The sequence below is a fragment of the Delphinus delphis genome, chromosome 7, assembly GCF_949987515.2.
Source record: "Delphinus delphis chromosome 7, mDelDel1.2, whole genome shotgun sequence".
Lineage (NCBI taxonomy): Eukaryota > Metazoa > Chordata > Mammalia > Artiodactyla > Delphinidae > Delphinus > Delphinus delphis.
The window spans coordinates 61,017,297-61,040,072 of NC_082689.1; the positions used below are offsets into that span (position 1 = coordinate 61,017,297).

The following is a 22,776-nucleotide window of genomic DNA, read 5'->3' on the forward strand; positions in this document are numbered from 1 at the left end:
AGACTTGAATTTTGGGTATGTGATTTCTTTATTGTTAAGAAAAATGGTTTATTCCAGGAAACTACATCACCTACTTACAGTTTTACCTATTGCAAAAAAAGAAACATAGACTTTGTAAGAACAAAACAAAACAAAAATCACCTTTTTTTCTATAAAGATGTTGCTTCTATTCCAAGAAAGATATTTTGGTGGCAGGAAATAATATTCTCTCATATGGAGTAAATTCTGAAACTGAAAATACTTATAGAAAGTGCCAGGTCTTAGAAAGACGACCTTCTTATATGCTATATCAAGTAGTCTATCATTTAAACATAAATGAATCCATATACAGAAATTAAGGCAGCTAATAAGAATAGTGCAAAAGGAGTATGAAAAAACTATTAAAGAATTCCCTGTTCATAAATTAACAGAAAAGCAAATAAATTTAGCCTTAGAATGAAACACAGCAAACCATACCAGCGCCCAGATAAACATGCGCCATGGTGCTCCTGGGACACCACTTCAGCAGTTATCTCCAGAAGGTGGCTGGGGCTTGCAACACACCCAGAGTTAGAAGAACTGGAGGCGCTCCAGGGTTGCACCGGCGCTGTCACAAGGAACATCTGACACAATGTATTCATTTGCCTTGGAATTTGTTTGTGTCATTTGCCTTTGACTAACCTAGAATGAAAGAGGTATCCCTTGTCACTCTTTCTGCCTTCTTCAATTATAAAGCATGTTTTATAATCTTCATTTTTTGAAAGGGATCACATGCAGTGGTCAAAAGAAGAAGAAGAAGCAGCCAGAAAAAAAGTAGAAGAAAACTCAGCTGTGCGAGTCCTTCTGGAAGAGCAAGGTAAAGCAACTACGTGTTGTGTCTCCTGGAGCCTGGCTTTCCTGTGTGCCCTTCCACTGATTCAGTTCACACCTCAGTCTCTTTTCCTCCTAATTGTGCCACTACTTTAGAGAGTTCTTAGCTTCTACCTTTGCTAATCTACTTGTTCCTTTGGGAGAATTCCCAGTTATTCCAGTGTAGCGGAACCAAAGTTAAAGAAATAAATTATGTATTCACCCTATAAGTATAATCTCTTTCTATAGTCATATTATTGCTTTCTCTGGGAGATACATAAGGGTGGCATTTCAAACAGGATATGAGAACATAATTTAAATTTTTTCCTTTAGTTATGCATCTTTTAGTATGCTGTTGTGCACTTGACCTGCTAGGAATATTCAACAGATTCAAAAACTTTGAGCGAAGAAGGTAGAGTCATATCAAAATGTTTCTGGTCTTTTATTGAACATAAAGTTTCAGTAAGGATTTGAGGTACTTTTCTTGGAGGCCTTTGATATTTAGAGTTTAATTTAGGTAAGGCCTTGCCAACCTTAAAAATGGCTTCTAAAGTATTGGCCTATGCTACAATCACAAAACCAGAAAATAACAAGTGTGGGTGAAGATGCATAGAAATGAAGCCCTTATATGCCCTGTTAGAGTAATTATAAAATGGTACAACCTCTACTGAAAACAGTATGGAAGTTCCTCCAAAAATTAAAAATGGAACTACCATATCATCTAGCAGTCCCACCTCTGGATATATAGCCAGAAGAATTGAAAGGGTCTTGAAGAAATATTTTCACACCCATTTTCATAGCAACACAATTCACCATAGCAAAAGGTAGAAGCAACCCAAATGTCCAACAGATAAATTGATAAACAAAATGTGGTCTCTTCATATGGAATATTATTCAGCCATAAAAAGAAATGGAATCCCTGTCACATGCTATCATCTGGATGAACCTTGAGGACATTATGTTAAATGAAATAAGCCAGTCACAAAAAGACAAATACTATATGATTCCACTTATATGAGGTACCTAAAGTAGTCAGATTCATAGAAACAGAAATTAGAATGGTGGTTAGCAAGGGCTTAGGGGAGGGGGTGAAACACAGAGTTGTTGTTTAATGGGTATAGGGTTCCAGATTTGCAGGATGAAAAAGTTCTGGACATCTGTTTCACAACAATGTAAATATACTTAACACTACCGGGCTCTTCACTTAAAAATGGTTAAGATGGTAAATGTTACGTGTTTTTTACCACAAACTTTTGTTTAAAAAGCACACTAAAAAAAATTTGGCCTCTGTCCTTCTCAGTGCATAGCTGGGAACCGACAGGCAGTTGGCCCAACACTTACACTCTCTAGAGAGAATTTTCCTACCTTTTTTTTCTTAAATGATTTCTCCTTTAAAACAGGTTGATTTTTTTTCTTTAAAAAAAACAAAAACAGCTTATTGAAGTACCAGATACCCATAGAAATTAACACAATTCATAAATTTTCATAAAGTTTTCATAAAACTCAGTGAATTTTCCCAACACCCACTTTAAGAAACAGAATATTACCAGTAACCCAGAAACTTCCTCATGCCCTGTCCCAATTACTTTCCCAAACCCCTAAGACTCTACAAACAGCAACCACTATTCTGGCTTCTAATACCATAGGTTAGTTTTGCCAGAACAACTTGGTTCTGGTCATCATCATTTCTCAATCACTCATGTAGCACTGTCAGTGTACCTGTTAGATAGAATGAGAGGCAGTAAACTATGGCCAGGGGCCAAATCCAGCCCACTGTCTATTTTTATAAAGAAAGATTTATTGGAACTCATTTGTTAACATTGTCCATGGCTACTTTTGAGCTACATCTACAGAGTTGAGTAGTTGCAACAGGGACCTTATGTAGTCCACACAGACTACGTACCGTCTGGCCGTTTACAGAAGAAGTTTGCCAACCCCTGAGATAGAATTTTGTTTCCAGATTGATCAGCTGTCCTGAAACTCCCCAGAGAAAGATGTTTGCATTCCTCTGTGCAAGCCAAGCGTAGTGAAAAGCACTAATCCCACTGGTAGTTAGCTATTGTTGTGACTTTAGTCTACACTTGAGGCTAAAGTTTGAAGCAAAGGTAGCTGTTGAAACTTAAGCTAATGCGACAGCCCTCATGAGCTGCCCTTTGCCAGTGAAGGGGGCAGTGTGGCCCTGTCTTATCCTCTGGCATCATTTGTTATCCCTCAGAGCTAGTTTTCCTTCCTTACTGTAAGCATGAATATGTCCTGGAGGATAGACAAGAAAGAAGAGCACCTGATCCACAGTAGAACCATTCTATTTTTATGAACTCCAGCCATGCAGTCCCAGAGTGGGATGTGGCCAGGGAGTGTTGGGGCTGGATTTTAGAGTGCATACTGGTGGCAGTTCTGCTCACAGATCAGCCCGTACTGCATTCCTTTGCAGGAACTCTGTCACACTGTTTCTGAGGAAGTATAATTTTGCTTCTTTGCCAGCAGCTGCACAGGCATATTTTCCACATTACTCAAGCTTCTGCTAGTGGCCACCTGGATGTGACAGAGAGAGTCAAGCCTAAACAGAATTAAAAGATATCAGTCATCTTAATTCTTTTCCAGGAAGTTAAAAATTATCCACAGTATATTTCCTGAGAATACGAAAAACCAAGGATTTTTTTTTTCATGCTCTTTTGAGTATTTCTGTTTAGAACATAAATAGATGAGCAGTGCTGATAATGTTCCCTTAAAGGGCTCTGTACGTGGCTGCCTATTTTGGCCTATTTATGTTAACAATGAACTTGAGTGAAGCTAATGAGAAGGTTATTTTCAGGCCTTGGAAACCACAGTAAAGGAAAATGACAGTTCCCACAGAACCATAATGTGACTGAAATAGAAAGGTGGTGACTGGCCTTCCTCTATAGAAGCAGGAAAAGCAGACTGGAGAGGGCTGATGATACTGCTTTGAAGCATTTGGTTTGCTTATTAGCATGTGCAGTCTGTTTCTGAGCAAGTTTTCTGGCCGCCGTGGAGACACAAAAGAGTTCATTTTAAAATGACTCAAAGTGATCAAGGCTTCTGCTGGGTCCCCTCTGCGTCCTCCCTTCCTACCTCCCCCCACCCCCCCATAACACCACTCAGTGCAATGGACTTCACACATGTCAGAGAACTGCTACAAGGAGAGGAACACACACATTGAGGGTGACCCTTACATCACACTTAAGCAAGGTTGCACAGAGCAGCAGTTGAGGGTGGCAAAGAAAGAAAACTTCTGTCCTGAGGAACTATATTGAGTGATGGGACATTACAGTGAGAGTAAATACCTACCCAGCCACCCAGTCCAGTCTCCACCAGGAATCATCGACCTGCTAGTCTGCAGCAGCCTAGGTGAGGCTTCTAATTGGATATCTAATGTCTCTGATGAATGTGGGTCAAGGTGAATAGATCCGTTTAAAAGCTCTATTCCCAAATGTTGTGAAAACCCAAAGGAAGCTGTGACCCGGTTCTTCTCCCACTGCCCCTGTTAATCACCACCTCTTCTTATCCAGGAGGGTCCTAAGTCTTTGAAAGAGCCAGTTTTCTCCCATCATAAAGTATTCCATTTGCAGAATAGTATATGGCATGAGCACTGTCTACTGATTTTATCTTACTTATTTTAATGCCACTGGGAGGAAATACTGGTTGTTCTCCCATGCTGGCCAACTCTCTGGCAAGTTTCTTTTGGTCTCTGTGTGTCAGTCTCTCCTGTCACTCCCATTTCCCATTTGTCACCTATTGTCTCAGCCTTTGGTGAGAACTGAAGTCCGGAAACACCCCCACAATTCTGAAAATAAGAATTTATACATCACAAATAAGACAGTCTTTTGCTGTACAGTGGTTGACATATTCATTCCTGTGATTAAAATGTAAAGCATCCGGCCTCTCATTAGCATTATTTCTTTCAATTAGATGCCCAGATTAATGATTTTTTTTTTTTTTTGCGGTACGCGGGCCTCTCACTGTTGTGGCGTCTCCCGTTGCGGAGCGCAGGCTCCGGACGCGCAGGCTCAGCGGCCATGGCTCACGGGCCCAGCCGCTCCGCGGCATGTGGGATCTTCCCGGACCGGGGCACGAACCTGTGTCCCCTGCATCGGCAGGCAGACTCTCAACCACTGCGCCACCAGGGAAGCCCAGATTAATGATTTTTAATTCCACATTTCCTTTTGGTAATTTATTTATTTATTTTTTGCGGTACCGGGCCTCTCACCGCTGCGGCCCCTCCCGCCTCAGAGCACAGGCTCTGGACGCGCAGGCTCAGCGGCCATGGCTCACGGGCCCAGCCGCTCCGTGGCACGTGGGATCCTCCTGGACCGGGGCACGAACCCGTGTACCCTGCATTGGCAGGCAGACTCTCAACCACTGCACCACCAGGGAAGCCCTGGTAATTTATTTTAAATTTTATAATAGCTCAGATTTCTTTTTAAAGCAGGTTAATTCAGAGAAATGAGAAAGATACATTTGGCAGTTTTTGAGTTAACATGATTATAATTTCCTGAAAACATCTGTAGTGTGTTATATCTCAGCTGGTAATTTAGCAAATGTAATGGGTTTTTAAAAGTTAATAACAAATGCAGCTGCTATTTTTACTTTAAAATACCATTGTAAATAACTGTCTACCTAGGATGAGTTATCTATGTCGAGGAAAATAGTAAGAGAATTCCACTATACCTTCCTTTGTGAATACCTTACCACTTGAGAGTGTCCTATGTGAGAAAAAAAAATAGAGTAGCTAAAAGTTTTGTGTGCTGATAAATTTAGGATACTTGTTTGTAGGTCAGCTTTGGTTGTTAATTTCATACAGTGCTCTTAGAAGTATACTTTAAATTTCATAACTTTAAGAGTTTTCCTTTATTAGACAATTAACTTTATCAGTGACATGTGGAAATTTCCAACTTCGAGAGCTCAGGTGTTCGTGTAATTGCTGTGCAAAAATAGCTTTAAATTGCCTTTTGTATAGGGAGGGTGGGAGGGAGGGAGACGCAAGAGGGAAGAGATATGGGAACATATGTGTATGTATAACTGATTCACTTTGTTATAAAGCAGAAACTAACACACCATTGTAAAGCAATTATACTCCAATAAAGATGTTAAAAAATAAAATAAATAAAATTAAAAAAAAATAAATTGCCTTTTGTTACATTGCAACTTAGAATAAATTTTCATAATACATATTAATCATATCGTATATGTCAGATACATATAAATGGTTTAATTCAATTTCTTAGTTGTTATATTCAGTGTGATTCAGGGTGAATTCTGAATATTTAAGTATGGTTAGTGTGTCATAGTCCTTCTTCCCCTCAGCAGTATTGAATTTAATAAATGAATAATTGAGAAGTTGCTTCATCTGGCTGTGGTTAAACAGATCACTACATCCCTTTTACGGCCGTTGGCAGAGAGCAATTAACTCTGAATTGGCAGCCTTGGAGAGTAAAGGGAAAATTTTCTCCTCCAAGAAAAATTGATCATTAATATACCTGTTTAGAAAATCAGTTGGACAAGATGAAGACAGGGCAGATTTCTCTACACTATATTCTTTTATCATTATTGGCCTGAACTTGAGTTGAGTGAACAGCAGGATTAAGCTAAATTTTTCACTCATGGTCAGAAAAGTTGCTCTTCCAATTCCCCTGTTATCACAGATACTCTTGCAGTTCAGGAAATTAAATTCTATGCTGGAGGTGTTTCCTTGTCTCATAGCCATAATTATGAGTTTGACTGAGCTTCCGTGGGGTCTCAGAGGCTGTTATACATTACTGGGAACTGTGGAGTTGCCAGCATTGATTGAAGGTACTGCTAAAAGCACAACTTTAAAAAGCAAAAAAAAAGTTCCAGCTCATTAGCCTTTATCCCAGACTATCCTGTTTTGTTTCTGTTCTGTTGCTGTCCCACAAACCCATCTATTCTCATAGAGCATTTTATGTTCCTGTTGCTCATCATAATTTCATCATACAACCTTGCATAGTTTATTTTTTATATAATTCAAATGGGGTTTAATTAAGTCTGTTTTTCTGATCTGTCTTTATGTAGGTTCACTTCAATCAGCATTATTTTTACTATTTGGTTATACTGATTATAAGTCATACTGAGGTTTTAATTTCAGCTTGATGCTTCATAATGAGAGGAAAGTACAAAATCAGAAAAACAGATTATTTTCAGAGATATTTTGGAGGGGGTTAATCTTGATTTTGTGTTAGGAAGGCAGTATGTATAATGATTGAGCATAAAGTCTGATAGAATTGGTTCAGGTCCTGGCTCTGCTGGGTGACTCTGGGCAAATTTTTTTATCCCCTCTGACCTTGAACTTCTTTGTCTGTAAATTGGAATAACATGTCTATCTGAGAGGTATTATTAGGATTAAATGGGAAAAAAATCCAAGTAACATTTCACATAGTGCCTGGCACAAAATAAACACTTAGTATGTACTATTGTGCTGCTGTTATTGGTACAATGATTTATGTGATGTTTGTTTTTTTCCTCCTAATTCCTGAGTGGGAAATACTTGAAAAAGGCTTGAAAGCGTATATATCAGCAGACCTTGACCATCATCTTTTAATAGTAATCAGATCCTTTTTAAAGATTGGATAAGCTAGGGTTGAATTTAGGTGCTTGATATATTTGGTACCTGCACCAGATTCTAGTCACCTCACTGCAAATTCATTTTCTTTATAAACTGTAGAAATTAAACAGTAGTACAGGCTCATATTTCTGACAGCAATCTGATCCAAGATTTTGCAGTTTGTAGAACTGAATGTTTAATGTTCTCCATAAATTCATGGGATTTAATAGGAAAGTACATAGACTTTTTAGAGCTTAACCATAGAGATACTGTAATTCAGGGGTCCGGCCAGTGGCCTGTTAGGAACCAGGCCGCACAGCAGGAGGTGAGCAGCAGGTGAGTGAGTGAAGCTTCATCTGCCGCTCCCCATCGCTCCCCATCGCTCGCATTACCTCCTGAACCATCACCCCCCCACCCCCCACCTCCGTGGAAAAATTGTCTTCCACGAAACTGGTCCCTGGTGCCAAAAAGGTTGGGGGCTACTGCTCTAATTCAACCCCTCATCAAATGAGGAAACTCTTTGGGCAAGTAGAATGAAGAATTCAACCAAGATTCCTTATCTTCATGTAAGATGTAGATAAAACTTTGCAAAAGAAAGAACTACCTAATAATCGTTAAATTGTTACCAGCACTCCAAATTTCCATCTGATGGTTATAAATGAATATAAAATAAATTTTAGGGTTGCAGTCAGTGTACAGACCATTCTGTGTGAATATTTTCTCTTAATATTATTATCCTTTAAATTTTAATTGCTACATAAGTTTACTCTGTTTTGACATGCATGGTTTGCTTGGTCATTCCTATGTTGCTGGCTGTTTGAGTTATTTCCACTTTTTCTTATTATAAATAGCACTGCTATGAACATCTTTTCTTTCAAGTTACTCCACTGCTGTCTATCTCTTCCCCTGCCAATTAATTCCGAGGGGGATATTCCCACAAATTAATCACTTATATTACATTCTAGTTACTTATAGTTAGGTTCAAACTCACTTCACAAGTAACTTGGTATTGGAAACTCAAATGCTAGAGATTTGACTAAATATAGGTCTTCTTAGGTGGGTCACCTTTTATTAAGCAGAAAAATCTTTTACCAGCATAGAGTGAGTTACAAAGAGAGTTCTTAAGGTAAAAGGAAGAAGAGAAGGTGCGAGAAGACCCTGGGGAAATTTGACGGTTTCCTAATTCCTCCTGAGTCTGATTTTCGGAATGTTGTTTTGTTTTCTTACACAGTATATCAGGTACACTCCAATTTCTAAAAGTAGAGATAGAACTATTTTAAAGATATACAGCATTTTTAGATTAGTGATAAATAGGCTTCCTCCCATTAGTGCAGATGAGAGCATGTTTTGGACTTCAACATCACATAATTCTTTTGTTACAGAGATCTACTTTCATTTCTCAGACCTTAAATACATATGGGAGTTTCTGTCTTTCTAGCAGTCCTGCTGCCAGATACAATTCAGCCCTGATGGGAAGGAAGTCTTGTGGCCAGATGGGTGGGGATCCATGGTACAAGGCCATAAAGATAAAAGTGGAAAGAAAAGAAAAAATATAAGGGCTTCAGGACAGGGTTCTGTAACAGAGACAAACCTGACTATAGGCAACTGCTTGTTCTGAGGGTAAGGGCTTCTTTAAAATTTTCAAAGAAATGAGTCTGTTGTTTTTAGTTTTAGTTTATTTTTGGAATAGATTATAATTTCACATGGATCAAAATTCAAATGAGAATTCTTCCTCAAACCCTGGTCCCCAGCCACTCAGTTCCACTCTTTAGAGGCAACCAGTACTACTAATTATGTGATTATCCTTCCAGAAGTATTCTGCCCATATAGCAGTAAATATGTGTATATACATACATGACTGTTTTTCTGTGTATGTACACACATGTATTTTTTTCTTCTTTTGTTTCTAATAAATAGTTGCATCCTATACTTATTGTTCTACATTTTGCTTTCTCACCTAACATTAAGTCTTGAAAATTATTCTATATTAATGGAAGGTTTTTTTAATTTTTTGAAGGCACTTTAGAAATGTCACGTGTCTACACTGGGCGAAAGTAGTTCCTAACCCAGGGATTAGGTCTGGTATGTAATAGTATCCAAGAAATGTTTCTTGAGTGAGTGATTGAGAAAGTGAGTGAATTAATGATTATACTAATTTAAGCTGCAGATAGAAAGAGGCAGAAAGCTAAGAATTGCCTGAAGGTCTGAGACTGTTGACCTAACCCTGATGCTGAGACCCAGGGTAATCGAAGGGATGACATCACAAAATGCGTATCTCTTTTTAAATTGTATCAGAAATTCTCTTTAAGGCTTCATATTAGGAGATGTCAATAAGAAGAGGTGCCTCTGGAGGTGGGTGAAGAATGGAGTTATGGGATGGCCCCTATACCCCAGGAGTCAGATCATACGGTCCTGCTTCTGCTGTGACCGGGCTCCAGGACCCATACAAGTGGGTTCATTTCTCTGTGTGTCCTTTCTTCAAACGTGAAACAAGGGGGTTGGAGTAGATTATTGCAATGGACCGTTCTAGCCCTAAGATTATGTCATTTATTTTTCCACAATTTCCTGTTTGATTACCAGTTTGCACAGACATTTGTCGTGTAGAAGCTGCATTTACAGAGACATAAAAAATGAGGTATCATTTCTCTAAGATAATAAAGAGCCTTACAGGTTATTGGTAAAAATGTGATCATTAAGATTTCAAGATTAGACTGTAGAAAGCAGTATGCAATGATTATATTCCTCACAAAAATTTATTGGCTAAACTATTGAGACAGAAGCAGACTTACCAGGGTAAGCCCAAATAACCCACACATTGACACATTTTGTGAGGATTAATACTCTGTAGTTTTAACCTTTAAAAGGTTAAAAAAGGGCTTCCCTTATAGCAGAAACTAACACACCGTTGTAAAGCAATTATACTCCAATAAAGATGTTAAAAAAAAAAAAAAGGGCTTCCCTGGTGGCTTAGTGGTTGAGAGTCCGCCTGCCGATGCAGGGGACACGGGTTCGTGCCCCAGTCCGGGAGGATCCCACATGCCACGGAGCGGCTGGGCCCATGAGCCATGGCCGCTGAGCCTGCGCGTCTGGAGCCTGTGCTCCGCAACGGGAGAGGCCACAGAAGTGAGAGGCCCGCCTACCGAAAAAAAAAAAAAAAAAAGTTAAAAAAAAATCAGATAAATAAAAATTATTATAATATTAAAGTTATTCAATAGTAAATATAATTGTTATAAGTGAATAGTATATGTAATATATTTAACAGTATTTAATTATTAAATATATTTAGTTATTAAAATAGTAACTAATGATAAATATAATTCATAGTAAAATAAATCCTTTTTCTTCTCTTTATTTTAGTGAAGTATGAGAGTGAAGCTAGTAAATATTGGGACACATTTTATAAGATACATAAGAATAAGTTTTTCAAAGATCGTAATTGGCTGTTGAGGGAATTTCCTGAAATTCTTCCAGTTGGTCAAAAAACTGAAGAGAAGGTAAAAGAATTATCATGGAATCATGTAAAATTTCATGCTGCAAACTGTTTCTCAAGAATGCACTGCCCTACTATGCCTGAAGAAAAAAATCATGATAGAGAAATTTCTGGCTCATCAGATGGTCAAAACAAAGCAGGATCTGATTTTTCCAACCTAGACTCCAAAGAACACAGAAAAGGACCTCTGAAGACTGAATTGTTTCCTGGTAGCAACGCCACTTTCAGAATCCTAGAGGTATGGTACTGCAGGGGCAAAAATTTTTCAATGTACATTCCATATTACTTTAATAACGATCCAGATTTTTTAGGGGGGAAATGATCAAATCTAACTATTAAATAAGTGTTCATATACTTTTGTGCATAAAAATTATTTAAGGGACTCATATCTTTAATTAGTCAGGTTTTAAGTTTGTGATTTAAATTTTTTTTAATTTGTCTACTTTAATTTCTAACTTGAAGGAAGTTTTAAATACCAATAAAGTTTTGGCCTTAATTTCTATCTTTCTGTTATTACCCACTTTTAGGTGAAATAGAAATAAGTGAAGTATGTAATTTGCTATAATCTGGTGTAGACCTTGATTTTCTGTTTTAAAAAATAAACCTTTTCCTTCTGATTGTAAAGATAATATATACTGCTTACAGAGAATTTGCTAAAGAGAAAGAATAAAATAATCTACAGTCCCATAAACAAGGGATTTAATTTAACCACTATTAACATTTAACTGACTTTTTTCTCCTTTCGTTTATACTGTTTTGTATAGTTGAGCTATACTCTACCTGCATTTTGGGGTTTTGCTTTGTTTGTATTGAACATTATAACATAAACAGTTTTCCCTATCTTTAAAAATTCTCTATAAACATTTTCATGGCTGCAAAATACTTTACTATGTGGAATACTATGATTCTACTTACCTGTTTTCACTTGACTGGGCATTTAAATTGTTTTCAGGTTTTCAACAGCAAACATCTTTGGGTATAGACTTTTCTGCATTTTCTTTTATTATTTGGGTTCAATTTACTAGTTCATATTTTATTTAAAAATTTTAGTACTGTTAAAATACATTGCCAAATTGCTTTCTAAGAAGTTGTACTAATACCAATTCACTGCAGTGTAGGTCTGTTTCATCACACCCTTACTGATTGGAATATTCTTATTTTAGTGCTTTCTGCTTTGTTAGACAAAAATTATACCTTATTTTAATTTGCATTCCTTTGATTGTTAAATAGGTCATATAGTTCTTTAAACGTTTAGAAGTCATTTGTACTTCTTTTGTGTTCTGTTTATTTCCTTTATTTATCAGATGCTTTTTAAAAAATGAGCTCTGCCCTTTATCATATTTAATGCAAATGTTTTTTTCACAGTATGTTTGTCACCTTTTAATTTGGTTTATTTTGGGTTTTGGTATGTAAAAATTTTAGATGTTTCCATAAGTCAGATTTCTCAGTGCATATTATTCTTGTGATTTACTTCATTGCTTTTGAGTTTAGAAAACTCTCCTATACCCAGAGATCCAGTAAATTTCTTTTAGTTTTTTTTTTAATAAAAAAATCTGACATTGGTGAGGAAAATTTAACTTTATTTTCATAATATTTGTTTATTCTTTGATTTTAGGTTGGCTGTGGTGCTGGGAATAGTGTTTTTCCAATTCTGAACACTTTGCAGTGAGTTTTAGAGTTTTCTCCTACAAAATTCTACATACATATGGGAGGTTGAGAAATTCTGGGAAAAAGTTGTCATGTATATGCCAGTAGTGTTCTTGTTCCTGTATAAACAATGACTAAAGGAAATTTCAAAAGAAGTGTCTTGGCTGAGTGTCTAATTTCATGTGAACTGAGAATTACTCTGAAAATAATGTTTCACAGGCATGGGTTGTCCACCATGAGTTGAAGTAATTTTTTAAGCTTGTGTTTATGTGGATGAGGGAATAAGAAGAGAGTAAGAGGTTGGATCCTTCTGCTAAGCTGGGAATTGCTGAACTTTAGAGATTTATTTACCCCTCCAGGTTATTTAGGTGTCATTTTACACATAGAGAATAGAGTTTAAAGCTTACACAAAATAAAGTGTAAGCTTTAAACTCATTTTTTTGTCATCACTTCTGGAGCCACACCCAGTATAAAACCTTCTCAAATGACTGTACCTAGACTTGAAATTGTTTGGAGTTATAGCACCTAACCCTAAGATTCAAAAAGGCAGAAGTAGGGGATAGGAGCAAAGATGTTCTCCTGAGTTGCCCTTCCCGTTCACCACCTCACCTATGTGTTTTAGTAGGTGATGAAGAAGATACACCTTACAAAACTTTAACACCTTTTACCTATGGCTGGTCTGTCAAGTCCCTATTTTTTTTTAAGTTTACATGATAGCTTTCCCATTATTTTTCCATTATAAAATCAACATAAGCACATTTGTAGAACGTTCCCATTAGAGGAAAATGGGTTGGGGGGAATCACCCATTATTCCCACCACCATTAGCATAGCTGCTGACAGAATTTTTGTTATAATTCCTTTCAGTCTTTTCACTATGCCTATTTTTAAATTTAAGAAAGTCTTTTTTTTTTAACTTTCCATTGTGAAAATGTAAAAGCATTCAGAAAAACTGAGTAATACAGTGTATTCTCATACACCCACCACCTTGTTTCAACAGTTATTAACATAAGGCCAACATCATGACACTTTAAGTACTTATGATGGATCTCCAAAAAGCAGGACATACTTCATTACTATTATAAACCTAACATAATAAAAATTAAGTAATTCCCTAATATCATCAAATTACCAGTTAAAGTGTCCAGCCAGAAGTGGTGCTGGCCAATTTGCAGTTCTGAATGGTCTTCCTCTTTCGGGACTTATTTTCTTTGTTTTCCCTTTTCCAATTTCTGGGCCAAAATTTCCTGTACTTTTATACCACGTAGCCAGATTCCTTCACCCCCGTGATCTCTGAACTTGTAATACACATAAATCTACTACACTGGCAGTTGATTGTGTGTTACTTTATGACTTACCTCAAGTTATTATTTAGCATATCGTTTCTCTATGTCTTATTTCTTCAACTACTATTCATATATTCCTTGAGGTAAAGAGCATATTTTACTCTAATCTGATTTTTCAGGTAGCCTAACAATACAATATAGATAGAGCTTGGTACACACTGACTGATTAATACCTCTGGCTCCCCACTTGTTAGTTGTATTTTTCCCTCTTCTACTTCTCCCTCCAACTAATAATTGCAAGCTCTTGCCTCTCACCCCCTGACCCTTTCTTTGTGGATATGTCTTTTTGGTTTTTTTTTTTTTTGCCTCATATTCATATTTTAGAAATCACTGTAGCTCAATAACCTGAGATAATTAATTCATCTTTAAAAGGCAACCAGTGATTAGCCTTCCAAAGGGAGGATTAGACTTTTTTTTTCCCACCACAGAAATTGTGTTTTATTACTTTTGGAGAGTATAAGATTAATGTTTTACATTTTTAGAATATTTTACCATAATTAGACCTCTGGAATTGAGAGGTCATATCATTCTCCAAGGATCATTTAATTCTTAAACCCCTTGCCAAGAGAGTGCTTGGTGGTGTGGTGGTAGTGGTGATATTTACACCTGTTTGCTGGGAGAAGGGCCAAGGCAGTCAGCCGATTTTACTGAAAAGCTCTGGAAAGTCATTGGGTGATCACAAGACCAACTTGGGTTCCTGATGCAGTGGGAATTCAGTTTCAGAGGTCAAGCTGCCGTCTGGTAGGACACGTGGCAAATGGCACAGGCCTTCCTTTAGCTTACTAGACTGTTCTGTATCTTGTGAGTGTTTAGTAACTACTACCCAAAGATAGACTGCATACCTTTCATAAAAGCTAGATGTGCCAGTGTCCAGAGAAGCATTTTGAGCTATATGGAAGTATTTATAGAACCATGTTAATTTCTTAAGTTTTAAGTTCCTGGAAGGCAGAGGCAGATCTTCCTTTAATGATGATAACAATGATGGTAATGATGATGGTGATGATGATAGCAACAATAATAAGAATGACTAACATTTATTAGGTGCTTACTCTTGAGTCAGGCACCTTTCTAGAAACTCTACATATATGAGTCCATTCAATCCTTACAACCAACTTAGATGCCATATTTATCTCTTAGGAGTTTGGGATTGACATATACACACTACTACTATATTTAAAATAGATAACTAACAAGGACCTACTGTATAGCACAAGGAACTCTGCTCAATATTCTGTAATAACCTAAATGGGAAAAGAATTTGAAAAAGAATAGATACATGTATATGTGTAACTGAATCACCTTGCTGTACACCTGAAACTAACACAACATTGTTAATCAACTATACTCCAATATAAAAGAATTAATTTTAAAAAATAAAGATGAAGAAACCAATTACAGAGAGATTAGATGACTCTTCCATGGTCACCCAACTAAGTGGTAGAGCCAGGATTCAACCCTTGGCAGTCTTGTTTCAGAGCCCTTGCCCTTAGCCATCATACCACATAGTACTATATGTATCTGAGTGTTTTTTGAGACATTTCAAACATGTGTGACCAACCAACAATTACAAGTCACAAATATATGGATTTCATAGGAAACAATAAGGGTATATATGCTGCAATAAAGCACAATTTTTATATGGGATGGATGAGAAAATATAAGCAGCACAAGTTTTAACTTTGATTCAGTACTGGTTAACTTTTCATAACCATATCCTATTCATGATACATTAATTTATTTGGACAGATCTTAATTTGAATACAAACCCCTAGTGCCACAGAATGGCACTATATATGAATACTATACTATATATGAATATTATACATGAATGTAGTATTCATCAATGAGTAGCATTTGAGAGTAATGCAAGCCTGGGTGAGATTTTGCTAAATGCATATTTGTGCTTATATTCCGTGTTTATTTAGAAGTCCTCCTTGCTTAAAATGCCTCCTGAATCAAATTGGAAGTTCTAATTATGTGCTTCAAAGCCCATATATCCCGTCACACACTGGGCTCTCAGAATCCACTCTGCTTCTCATCCCTAGCATGTGACTCCCACTTCTAAACCCTTTCCCCTTCTTCCCACTTAGTAATGCCATCCCCCTCCTTCAAAATTCTTAAGACTTTCACCTGAGGGTGCCTGCCTTATGCACACTTCTATAGAAATTGTATATGTCCCCAACTAGGCTATAAAATCCACAAGAGCCAGGACCATACCTATAATTACTGTTTAGGACATACTGATCTCTTTCTGTGATTCAGACACACTACTAAGCAAGATGATGCAAGGATCCTTTGCTAATAGCATACAAGGTATGATTAGGAAGGGTACTGACCCACAAAATTCAAAGTACAGTTGACCCTTGAACAATGTGGGGGGTTAGTCCACGAATAATTTACAGTCGACCCTTCGTATTTGTGGTTCCTTCTGTATCCACAGATTCCATCAACCACGGACCATATAGCACTTAGTATTTACTATTGAAAAATATCCATGTGTAAGTGGACCTGCGAAGTTCAAACCTGTATTGTTCAAGGGACAGCTGTATGTGCCTGCCCATTAGTAACCATGGCTCTGCCATTGTTACTGAATTTCAGGTAAAGACCAAATAGAACTTGTCTAAGTTCAGTGGAGGCCAATTAAAATTAGTCAGGATTTTCATATGGGTAAACATCACCCCCCCAAAAAAAAACCCCTGAATTTGCTTACTTTATTTACGTATTGTAGGTAAAGCAACTGAGTCTCGGAGAAGTTAAGTCAAATTCAGTGTTAATAACTGGCAAATCCAGGATTTAAACACAGGTGTAATTGGCTCCCAAATCCCATACTCTTACTAGACAGTTTTATTAGACAGTTTCATTTACTACTTTGTATTCTAATGCTTGGTCCATGTATAAGGCTCAATAAAAGTTTGAAAATCGGGCTTCCCTGGTGGCGCAGTGGTTGAGAGTCTGCCTGCCGATGCAGGAGACACGGGTTCGTGCCCCAGTCTGGGAAGATCCCACATGCCGCGGAGCGGCTGGGGCCGTGAGCCATGGCCGCTGAGCCTGCGCGTCCGGAGCCTGTGCTCCGCAAAGGCAGAGGAAAGAAAAGTTTGACAATCACTTGAAACGATAAGAATATATTAGTGTTTTATTATTTTTAGAAGTTGTATTTACATGCTATTAATATAAACATATTAATATTATATTTAACAGCACGTAAATGCAACTGGGGGTTGAGGGTCCTTGGAGAGGATAGAACTTGGCTAAGCTAAGAGGAGTTACAGGCCACGCTGGCTGGAGGCAGACAAGAAAGAGTGCCTGTGAGGGGTAGGAGGAAGATTGAGCAATGCTGATGGATGGCTTTGGAGGTTTCCCTTGGGAGAGTATGATGGGATATAGAGCAAGTAGGCCCACATAATGGAGGGCCTTAAAATCAGGGCAGGAATTTGAAAGTCACCCTGTAATTGATAAGTGTTTGAGATAATGTTGGTTCAGAAACAACATGAAGGCATCCACACACCACTGCAGAGAACAGTGTCTAAAAAGAAGAAACAACAAGCCAAGTGTCATCCAAAATTCTGTTAAAGGAATACTAACAAATTCAAACCTACACTTTCCTTTCTTCTGTAGCTTCAGCATATCTGGGCTCTAGATTTAAATATTTCTTTCATTTTCATAGGAATGCTCCAGAGTTCTTTCTTTATTGTTGTGATTTTGCTTCTGGAGCTGTGGAGCTGGTAAAGGTATGCCTTATATTTTCTTTAAAGAGAGCTATATTAAAAATCTAATTTTTTGCTGTTGAAGTGATTTTTTTTTTAATGTAACTGCATCAGATGTAATCTGTGACCATTTTTAACTGAGCTTTTACAGTTTTGCAAATCATATCATCAACTGATGCCTAAGATGTTACCCTAAAACAATAGAAGTTGTTTGGGATTTAATATAGAGTTCAAGAGAGTGGTTCCTACAAAGTGGTATTTATATTTATGTCCCTAGAGCTTTACACACAGTTTGGCACATAGTAGGCACTCATTAAATTAAAAATTTTGAAAAAAAAAAAGGTCTGAAAAGGCATATATTACAAATCTAAAATGTCTCAACTGTAAGGAAAACAGTGGTGGGAACCGGGCCTTATTTGACCAATTCCCAAATGCTAGTAAGCATTATCATAGCAAAAAGAGGTAATTTTAGGAAATGGAAAAGGAATGGAAATTCTAACAAAAATGTATAGTAAACACATGGAACATAATTTCTGGTAATAAGAGTTAATAGTTTTTCATTGTAGACATTTTCTAAAATACTGAAAAGCCTAAAGGGGAAGATAAAATTTACCTATAATATGCTTTTTTAGAGTCCTAGAGTGAATCACTGTTAGTATTTTGCTATATATCCTTCTAGCGTTGTTTTTATAGGCAAATTGTGTGTGGATGTGGTTTTTTAAAATAGCATCTTTATTGAGGTATAGTTCACATACCATAAATTTCACCATTTTAAAGTATACAAACCTGTGATTTTTAGTATATTTAGAGTTGTACAGCCATCACCATTACCTAATGTTGATTATGTACTATAGGATATTTATATATTAATGCCAAAGGAGGCATGGAATAAGCAGTGAGAGAGAGAACCGAGGACCATCTCAGTGCCTCTGAAGTAACACAGGGTGGGCTTCCAGCAACACTGCCTACTGACTCAGAAAGACTGCCCTACTCCACTTTTCAAGCTAAAGAGGGATTGCAAAAGAATATTTGTTATCAAGTCCAAGTGCTAGACTTAATTTTTAATGACAGCTTGAAATAACCTAACAGAATACCTAATCCAAAAATCAAATTTATAGAAGAAAGGCACTTGAGAGAAGTTAAATTGATGTTTTTAATTTGAGAAAAATACTAGAAGTCTGCTAACAACTGTTTTTGTCTTTTCATTCCTTTATCATGACAGTCGCACGCGTCATACAGAGCAGCCCAGTGCTGTGCCTTTGTTCATGACGTTTGTGACGATGGCCTACCCTACCCTTTTCCAGATGGGATCCTGGATGTCATTCTCCTCGTCTTTGTGCTCTCTTCCATTCATCCTGACAGGTAAATGAAGACTAAAGGGCAGAGCAAATGTGTACAGCCCCTTTATCAGGAGTGGCTTTCAAAACTATCAAAGCAAAAATGACAATTCTTGAATTTATTATTTAATGAACTACATTATGTATAATATGCAGCCTTTTAAATGTAGTTTTTCCTTTCTTCAGACTTTCAGAAAGAAACTGGTGACACTACTTCTTTAGTGAGCTTTCTGTCACTGTCAGAATGAAGTAAGCATCTTCTGGCAAGACACATACCTATTAAAAGTGACAGAGCTTCAAGGAAATTACAAATTCAGAACAGCCTAATAGACTCCCGAGAGGGAAATTGTACATTGGTGATCAGAAACAAACATCTTTGATTTAGCATCTTGCTGAATGTTCATGAAGAGGTGGGCTGTAAATCTGTTTGGCTTCACACTGGTCTATCGATGGGCTTTAAAATATTTGTTTTAAAGAAGCCCACTAGGGAATTAGGGGTTATCAAAATTTGCCAGATTAACCTTGGACCTTTATAATCTAAGATTGGCCTAGTGCCATCATTTAAATACTCATGACTTAAATATTTTTGTTCACATAAGGTTTTGAAATAATAAATACAGCTTTTCTCTAAAGAGGAAGCACAAAGAGATATTACCAGCAATTAAAATGATCACTTTTCTTAAAATTTTGCCACCTTGTATGTATTAAGACACATGTGGTAAGTGTCAGGGGTTGTGCCTTCATAATGTTTCTTAAAATTGGGTTTTCGTGATCTTCTGGTAATAGATACGGACTTGGCATCAACCGCTTTTTGTTTGGTGAGTGTGACTCTTTCCCAAAGAAATCGAGTATTGTGTCCTTCCTTCTTTGCTATTATAAGGTCACTAGGACCCTTTACAGTCCTTTCACTTCTCATTCAGAGATGTGCACTTTGATTACTTGTGGAAAAGCAAATTAGATTTCCAAATAACGAATGAAATATATAATTGCACCTGGTGAGATATATCAAGTTCCATGAAGTTACTTCTTCCCAGTTTCTATAACCTATTTCTTTCTGCTAATCTGTTTATACTGTTGGCATTATTCAGGTACTGGTAGAAGGATGTCACCTATGTATTTTGTTTCACAGTTAAAAGGATGAATAGTAAAAAGGATAGAGTAGGTGGATAGTGAACAAGATTTTCTGACACCTATAACAGGAAATGTTTAAATTCAAAATGAGACCTCAAAAAGTCTACTTCAATTAGTTTAGATAATGTATTTTTGTCGTGAGTTGAATTGAATGTTAAAGAGAAGGGGAAGCAGATATCTTGGAAAGATTGTTTTTATAGTACATATATTCATTCTATTTATTTATTATAAAATAAGTTCAGATGTATCATGTCAGTAGCTACTTTCTTACCTACATGGAAATGATCTAAAAATGAGGTGAATGAGTAGAAGTTGGGTAATAGTAAGTGAAAAGTAAGGCAGTATCTTTAGGGTCATCTAGCACTGTGGTAGTAGATTCAGCCCCAGGAAGATTCTAGAAAAATGGCTTATTGCCAGCTTGGAAGTTCAGCTAGACCTTGAGTCTTGGGGTCCCAGCTTAAATGGGAGTCAACCATAGAAGGCTACAAAAAAAATAGGTAGCTGTCCTTCCTGTTATTGAAATAAAAGTATAATATGTTTTCTAAAGATCTAAGCATCGAATAGTCAATAAACACTCTTTTTTTTTTAATCCCTTTTTTTCCTTCTCCTCTCCCTCCATCCAGCGATAGGTGAGGATAGCAGAGTTGGCCCAAGTCAGATGAAAAAAGAAAAGGGGCTTTCCCCCATTCTTGTCCATCTCACCTGCAGGCCACTCCCACCTGCATTTCTCAGGAACTGGCTCTGGAATTGCATTATGACCCAAGATGGGCTGATAAGAGAAGCAGCTCCCCACCTCTTGCCTTCACCTGCAACGCAGACTTTAAAGGATAGTTGGAAGGAGAGGATTTGCAGAAGGAGGCTACATTTTGAACTATTTGGCTGTTTGTTTTTTTGTGTTTTCGTTTCATGCTTGTTTTGCTAATAATTGCAGAAAGAGATTTTTTTTCTCTGTACGTAAAACATTTATCCGGAAAGTGAATATTTTAAGGTTTAGATATGGTTTTCTTTAATTGTCAAATTCTAAGGATATAAGCACAGTGTGAAAATAACCTGTAATAAAATAAACAAGGAAAAATACTATTCTTTTTCTCTTTCATGTACTTAGGTTCCAGGTTTTTTAAAGAGCTTTTTTTCTAATCATGGCACCTTTTTCTGTCATTTCTCTCTTGTTTTCATAGTTACTTTCATTTTCTTACTACTTATTTCTTTCATAACCTGACATACTGTTTCACCCCGTTATTCCACTTAACAGTGTTTTAAATTTTTATTTTTTTTTAATTTTTAAAAATTTTTGGCTGCATTGGGTCTTCATTGCTGCGTGCCGGCTTTGTCTAGTTGCGGGGAGCAGGGTCTACTCTTCGTCGCGGTGCGTGGGCTTCTCGTTGTGGTGGCTTCTCTTGTTTCGGAGCACAGGTTCTAAGGCACGGGCTTCAGTAGTTGTGGCACACAGGCTCAGTAGTTTTGGCACATGGGCTTAGTTGCTCCGCGGCATGTGGGATCTTCCCAGACCAGGGCTCGAACCTGTGTCCCCTGCATTGGCAGGCGGATTCTTAACCACTGTGCCACCAGGGAAGTCCCTGAACAGTGTTTTAATTGGAAGGAATTTACAGATTATCTGATCAAAACCCCTAATTTTTAAAATAAGGTATGCTCAGAAGCTTTAAGAAGTTTGGATAAAGCAGAGACAGCAAGGACTTAGTACACAGGCTGCCATTTACCATTCTCTGCCCAGGGCAGACATTGATAATTGATTTTGTAGATTGTCATTCCCTGTGAGTCTTAAGAGTCCTTTGCAGTAGAGCTCCGTCGGCAGCCAATGTCAGTCACTTGGCTTGATATGAGATCTGAAATCTTTGTCATCTCTGTACCATAATCACATATAAGGCCTTGAACACTTAACCAAAAACATTAAATCAAAAGCAGTCACAGGCTTCCCTGGTGGCACATTGGTCGAGAATCCGCCTGCCAATGCTGGGGACACGGGTTCGATCCCTGGTCTAGGAAGATCCCACATGCCTCGCAGCAACTAAGCCCGTGAGCCACAACTACTGAGCCTGCATGCCACAACTACTGAAGCCCACGCGCCTAGAGCCTGTGCTCCACAATGAGAAGCCACCGCAGTGAGAAGCCCGCACACTGCAACAAAGAGTGGCCCCTGCTTGCCACAACTAGAGAAAGCCCACACGCAGCAGCGAAGACCCAACACAGCCAAAAATAAATTAAAAAAAAAAAAAAAACCAGTCACAAGGGGTCATGTTTGGGAACCAGATGGGTAGAATAAGCAGTAAAAGAAAGAAAGTAATAAGAGCTTCCCAGTATTGAGCTGGGGCTTAGAGTGTGAATAGAATTTAAATAGGCAAAGAGTAAGGAGGAGAGAATTCTTTGAGGGGAAACCACATGAGCAAAGGCATGGACTGCTCAGAGCCAAGCATGTAACAGTTTGGCTAAAGATGCTTCAGATTAGGAAGTAGTGGGAAAGATGTTGGAAAGATTGAGGTCAGTTGTAGGTGATCTTAAGGGCTCAAATAAGAAACTAAGATTTTATCCTGTGGATTAATAAAATCATGAAAATTTGAGCAAAGGGATGATTTGACAAAACCATCATTTTAAGCATACTAATTCATCAATAATATGCAGGAAGGATTGGCAGGGATAATAATAACACCTGTTAAGAAGCAATTCTGTTTCCAGCCTGAGGATGTTGGAGTTTGTATACTA

At 37.5% G+C, this 22,776-nt stretch overlaps 1 protein-coding gene across 1 annotated transcript in view; it reads left to right on the forward strand.

The window, feature by feature from the left end:
- METTL8 (methyltransferase 8, tRNA N3-cytidine) overlaps positions 1 to 22,776 on the forward strand; it is a 152,396-nt gene that overhangs the window by 52,153 nt on the left and 77,467 nt on the right. Inside the window, exons 5-9 of the mRNA XM_060016601.1 lie at positions 744 to 835; positions 10,763 to 11,133; positions 12,511 to 12,560; positions 17,551 to 17,614; positions 18,813 to 18,952. Of these exons, the coding sequence (XP_059872584.1) occupies positions 744 to 835; positions 10,763 to 11,133; positions 12,511 to 12,560; positions 17,551 to 17,614; positions 18,813 to 18,952 (717 nt within the window). The remainder of the gene's footprint in view (positions 1 to 743; positions 836 to 10,762; positions 11,134 to 12,510; positions 12,561 to 17,550; positions 17,615 to 18,812; positions 18,953 to 22,776) is intronic.